The sequence below is a fragment of the Capsicum annuum genome, chromosome 8 (genome assembly GCF_002878395.1).
Source record: "Capsicum annuum cultivar UCD-10X-F1 chromosome 8, UCD10Xv1.1, whole genome shotgun sequence".
Classification (NCBI taxonomy): Eukaryota; Viridiplantae; Streptophyta; class Magnoliopsida; order Solanales; family Solanaceae; genus Capsicum; species Capsicum annuum.
In genome coordinates this window covers 162,044,468-162,050,680 of record NC_061118.1, presented here as the reverse complement: position 1 = coordinate 162,050,680, position 6,213 = coordinate 162,044,468, and the positions used below count along the sequence as shown (strand labels likewise).

General features: G+C 33.4%; 1 protein-coding gene across 1 annotated transcript; it reads left to right on the top strand.

The window, feature by feature from the left end:
- The first annotated feature begins 1,181 nt into the window (after nucleotides 1–1,181).
- Nucleotides 1,182–5,855, top strand: LOC107840061 (ABC transporter G family member 1). The gene is made up of 8 exons (XM_016683779.2): nucleotides 1,182–1,529; nucleotides 2,844–2,923; nucleotides 3,191–3,649; nucleotides 3,898–3,984; nucleotides 4,064–4,189; nucleotides 4,515–4,706; nucleotides 4,800–4,886; nucleotides 4,950–5,855. Exons 1-8 carry the CDS (start codon nucleotides 1,316–1,318, stop codon nucleotides 5,619–5,621), a joined length of 1,917 nt encoding a protein of 638 aa, XP_016539265.2. The 5' UTR covers nucleotides 1,182–1,315; the 3' UTR covers nucleotides 5,622–5,855.
- Nucleotides 5,856–6,213: the final 358 nt, after the last annotated feature.

The following is a 6,213-nucleotide window of genomic DNA, read 5'->3' as shown; positions in this document are numbered from 1 at the left end:
TATCGTTAAATAAATTTAAGATTGACAAAAATGATGAAAAAAATGTGAAAGAAATATAAATTAATGGGGTGAGTTAATATACTGTTTTTGGCAAGATGAACTCGTAAATGTGTATCTAATTTTTAAATCTCTCTTAATAATTTTCACCATTAAATAAGCATAAGATTGACAAAAATAATGAATAAAAATGAAGAAAAAGGTATAAATTAATAGAGGTGAGTTAATATATTGTTGGTGGGTCAACTTAAGCACCACATCAGCCAAAAAAGAGCTTTAAAGTGCCTTTATGGGGGTGTAATACACGAACCTTGCCAACTCAGCAAAATGTGCCAAAATGACACACTTGTACGCTACTTGAGGTGCCTAAAATGAACAATGTCCACTTGAGGTGTCAAAGTGAAAGATGACGTCAAGTTGAGAGGTCTGACGATGTATTCTGCCTAAATTCAATAGAATTTCATATGATCGATGCAAACTAGTTTTAGTATTATATAACTCACGAGTCAATACGTACAATTATTAATTATTCTTTCCGTATCATTTTATTTGGATTTTGTTGACTTGATACATCCTTTAAGAAAATTTTAATTAAAAGTGTATTTTACTAAATTAATCTTATTAATGATACTTTGAAACTCCAAATTTGACTATTACTACTTCATATAATTATTTAATATTAAGGGTATGATGAAAAAGAAGCAACAAAATAAATTGAAACAACAAGTTTTAGGAAGAGGGTCAAATATAATGAAACAAAAGACTTACAATTTTATTCAAATACGTATATGTAGTATTAGCGGTAATTACTCTCCCGTCCAAAATTACCCGTTTCAAATTTCCTAATTTAATTTCTCATTTTACTTGTCTTTTTTCATTAATCAAGAAGAGACACATATATTTTTCATGTTTACTCTTTGCATTAATTACTTTTTCTTCAAATTAAAATGTAAATATCATTTAATAGGGGTATTATGGTAAACTAGTCGTGTCATTAATTATTTTTTTTAATCAATGTGTCATCTCAATTTGAAACGAGTAATTTAAAATGGAGGGAATAATATTTAACAAGACGACACACTCACAACAACCATGTACAAGGAAATTAGAGTCAATATGAAAATGAAAGCATTTAATTGCTTATACTTTGTGTCTTTATATAATGATGAATTGGTCTCACTACCATAACATAACTCGCTAGTTTATAGGTTCCCACTTTTTCTCATTTGTTTAGTGCTTCTCTTAGCATATAAAAATTCATGCTTGTAACTAAACAAACTAACAACTCAAACTTCCTAATTAAATCATATAAACCAAGATGCCAAATGAAAGATCAAAAAACGTGGAAATTGCACCACTAAATGGAGAGGTTTTCTTGACATGGGAAGATTTGTGGGTAACAGCTTCAAGCATGAAAAATGGAGACAAAGCAATTCTTAAAGGTTTAACAGGCTATGCAAGGCCTAGTGAACTCATGGCTATTATGGGCCCTTCTGGCTGTGGCAAATCAACACTTCTCGACACAATAGCAGGTATACATGCATTTCACCATGCATTGAGATTTTATATACAGTATTATTGTATTTCATCATGTTGTATAGCAATTAACATCAACATGCCCTATTTTCCAAGTTATAGATTCTACATTTAGTTGACTAAGAGGTGAAGTCACGATTTAAAGCGTACACGAGTTCTGAATTTTAAGACGTGATCTCAATGTCAAGATAAATATATATGCTATGACAAGAAGACTAAGTGACGAGTATAGCTACTTTTAAAAGATATTTTAAACGTAGATTAGACGGATATTCAAAAATTTATCTTCTCTCATTAGGATCGGATTTAAAAAAATTCAAATCCAACACTCTATGATTGTCATTATCATGAACACTTAACGAAGGAAAGCTAGAAGTAAAAAATGAAGGGGTTTGAACCTTGTAAAATCTCGTCATATTGACCATCACAATAAGTCATTATAGAAAACACAATAATAGTAGCTAGATAAAAATATACAAAGGATAGTAGATATGCAATAAGTTACTACACAAATACACAATGATAGATACTATGCTTTTGAAATGTATACTACAATTTTCTTAAGCAAAATTCATAGCATCTGTTAATACATTTTAATGTATGATGTTGATAGTTCTTTTGTTATGCAATATTTTTTTTTTTCAATATTCAAAAGCATTTTTTATAAATGAATATATAATTCAAAGAAGACCTAATTGCAATATGCCTGGCTTAATTTTTTTTTTTGGTTTTGTGTGTGTGTGTGTTTTCTAATATATGAAGCAAGTTGTCGGATGATGTTTAGTATTTATCCATGAAACTTGTGAAACGATATACAAGAGAGTTATTAAATTTATAAAGCTAGAAAAAAAAAAAGAATAGGAATAAAATATATCTCCCTAGACCCTGCTCCAATTAATAAACAAATGATATTCACATCGCAGTGATGAAAAGAGGTTAAGATGTAGGTCTAAAATTGTAGGAAATAAAAAAAAAGAGAAATTCAATTTCTGGAATGAAAAATTTTAAAATCAAAATAACATTTACTTCAAAAATTAAAGGACAAAAGAAAGGTAAATAAAAAGGTATATCGAAGGAACTTTTGTAATTTTTTCTTTATTTTAATTAGTTTGTGGTTTTACTCTTTTTTGTTTTTTGAAAAACAAAGAAAAACGTTATAACACATGAAAATCAAGCACTGAATTTTTTAATACAAACACATAGTGAGAATAGAAGTTAGTGGGTTCCCCCCAAACCCAGCACTATAGCAAACTAGTATTATTATTTGGATTAGCTACTTATGCTATGTATGTATATTTTAATGTTATCAGGGAGATTGGGATCGAGCACAAGGCAGAGTGGAGAAATTCTAATCAATGGCCGGAAACAGACACTGGCATATGGAACCTCTGTAAGTGAAAAAGAAGAGGGACATCTTTGTCCAATGTTGATAATATATACTGCTTTTTGTTTATCCCATACGACGATATTTGATTGGACACGCATAAGTGATAGGGAATTTTACTAGCACGACAAAAACAAATTGCAGGACCGAATTTAGCTTTAAGAAGGATATGGTGTAACTTATCTTAAAGCGCAAAAGTGTTATTTCCTTAACTCATTATGTACAGTGTCTGCATCTGTTTGTACTAACAATATTAAGATTTGATGCAATCAGGCCTATGTGACTCAAGAAGATACTCTAATGGCAACCCTAACGGTAGAAGAAACCGTATACTACTCTGCTGAACTACAACTCCCAAATTCCATGCCAAAATCGGAGAAAAAACAGATAGCGGACATGACTATGAAGGAAATGGGACTGCAGGATGCAATGGAAACAAGAATTGGAGGATGGAGCGGGAAAGGAATAAGCGGAGGACAGAAGAGGAGAGTCAGCATATGTCTGGAGATTTTGACGCGTCCAAAACTTCTTTTTCTTGATGAGCCAACTAGTGGACTTGATAGCGCTGCGTCTTATCATGTCATGAAAACAATTGCAAGCCAATGCCAGGGGAGAACCATTATTGCCTCAATTCATCAACCTAGTGCTGAAGTTTTCAGTCTATTTCATTCTTTGTGTCTTTTGTCTTCTGGAAGAACTGTGTACTTTGGCCCCGCTAGTACAGCAATTGAGGTGAGCATATTATTTGAACACGTTCAACTTATATACATGTAAAAAAGAAAAATTATAACTGTTGGTGTAACTGTTTGTAAAAAAAGGAATAAGTAATAAGAGAGATTACTTGTTCCAACAAGTCAAGTACTCTAGGAGCGTAAAAATTCCTTACACTGTCAGTGTGTATACTTGAACTCTTGAAATGATAAATTTCACATGCTCAAAGTTCACCAGTTGCCTTGACAATACTTTGTAATTGACTGCAGTTTTTTGCATCGAGTGGTTATCCTTGCCCGACACTCCAGAATCCATCTGATCATTTTCTCAAAACAATTAACAGTGATTTTGATCAGGTAGGAAAGTTTGATCTTTTAGTATTGTAATAGAATGTTTTCAATTGCTTTAAATGATTTTTTGGGCTTTGAATTATAGGACATTGAAGAAGGTCCAACTGGTAAGAAATCAACTGAAGAGGTGATTAATATCCTGATAGAGTCATACATATCTTCCGATAAGTACAAAGACGTTCAAAGTCGAGTTGCTCAAATCTGCAAACAGGTGCAAAATCTGAAACTCTGTACGATTGATGAGTACCTGATATAGCTGTTAGAGAGGAGAACTTCATAGCATTAAGGGCAGGGGTGATTCAGTTCGCCAGAAAATTATACTGTGCAAATAGGGTAAAAGCAATTTGTCATATATATAAATCGTCGAATCCCCTTTACATAAGAAAACTTCTAGTGTAGCGGCATAACTTGTTCAACAACTGTATTAGTCGCAGGTTTGAATCTCCGGTGTGACATTCTTAAATTTTCTAGAATCCCCTTAGTTAAATTCCAGACTCCGTTCCTACTTGTTTAACGACTTCTAAATTCATGTGCAGGAAAGTGAAGTACTGGAGAAAAGAAGCCATGCCAGTTTCACGACTCAATGTCTTGTTTTGACAAGAAGGTCATTCGTGAACATGTCCCGTGATCTTGGCTACTACTGGCTGCGGTTAGCCGTTTATATTGTAATAGCTGTAGGTCTTGGAACTATCTACTATGATGTTGGCTTTTCTTTTGCTTCAATACAGGTAATGAGACGGCACAAATCGACATTTCCTGTTCTGCCTGATGTTTTAAACTGCTCAATTATTTACTCTTTTATTATTACATGGTGAAAATAGGCAAGAGGTTCCATGCTTATGTTTGTGGCTTCATTCATCACTTTTATGGCCATTGGTGGATTCCCCTCTTTTGTGGAAGAACTTAAGGTAGAACACATTAGTATTTCATCTTTCTTCTTCTTTCTTGATCTCATGTGCGAATATATGCAGGTATTTCAACGAGAGAAACTAAATGGTCACTATGGCTCTGGTTCATTTGCCATTGCCAATACACTTTCTGCTATGCCATACTTGCTCTTGGTATCTTTCATCCCTGGAGCTATTGCATATTTCCTCACCGGACTACAGCGTGGTTATGAGCAATTCATCTTCTTTGCACTAGTCCTCTTTACATGTATGATGTTAGTTGAGAGCCTAATGATGATTATTGCAAGCATTATGCCAAATTTCCTCATGGGATTAATAACTGGAGCAGGAATACAAGCAATTATGATACTAAGCGGGGGATTCTTTCGATCACCAGATGATTTGCCTAGGCCATTCTGGAAGTACCCCGTGCACTATGTCGCATTTCATAGATATGCTTATGAAGGGCTGTTCAAGAACGAGTTTGAAGGACTAAAAATTCACATCGGGCACAAGGGTAAAACTCATTTGATGAGTGGGGAAGATATTCTGAAAAATACATGGAAAATGGATATGGATTACTCAAAGTGGGTGGATCTTGCCATTTTACTTGGAATGCTAGTTTCTTACAGGCTATTGTTCTTGCTGCTCGTCAAAGCTGGTGAAAAGGTTAAGCCAGCTATAAGAGCAGTCATGTCTACCTCGCCTCAGCAAATCAGTTCGGCTGAAACACCTTTGCATGTATTAGCTACGTAAATTACACCAATATGGTAAACTACATTCACTATGTCACTGTATACAAGTTAAATCCTTTTCATGCTATTATAGTCTATTTCCTGTAGTTGCTTTCTTTGCACATAGAGTGTAAGACTAATTAGCTAATTTCACCATGTAATCATTAGGAAAAGAGTCTCTTATTGCTGTTCTGTTATCTCCCTGCTTCAACTATCTATCATTAAAGGATTAAATAGGAAGTTCAGTTCTTCTTTATTTGTCAAGTCTGAGGCTAGCAAATTGATTTTGGTGTGGAATGCTGAGTATATGAATTGTGACCTATAGCTAGCAAAGTTGTGCAAGAATACCAGTAGCTGATGACAAACAGACAGATCACTTGCTAACAGGATTTCAGATATATGTATAAAGATTATGTGATAATCTTTATGTTTATATACTCTAATTTCAGGTTTGCATACTCATTAATTTTAAAGAATAAATGTCATATCAAAACTTTATTAGTAACTCAAAAAATATAAACTACTAACATAATGTAAGATGCATGAAATTAGTTGCGGAAGAACAAAGGCATTATAAGATGGAATATGGTTTGTGAAAACTAATATTAAAGGTA

Bases quoted from the DNA above. Each gene is read 5' to 3' on its own strand.
- LOC107840061 (XM_016683779.2), top strand. From the start codon at position 1,316: ATGCCAAATGAAAGATCAAAAAACGTGGAAATTGCACCACTAAATGGA. The intron at 2,924-3,190 runs GTAAGTGAAAAA...TGATGCAATCAG, and splicing joins CACTGGCATATGGAACCTCT to GCCTATGTGACTCAAGAAGA. The intron at 4,707-4,799 runs GTAATGAGACGG...TGGTGAAAATAG, and splicing joins TTTCTTTTGCTTCAATACAG to GCAAGAGGTTCCATGCTTAT.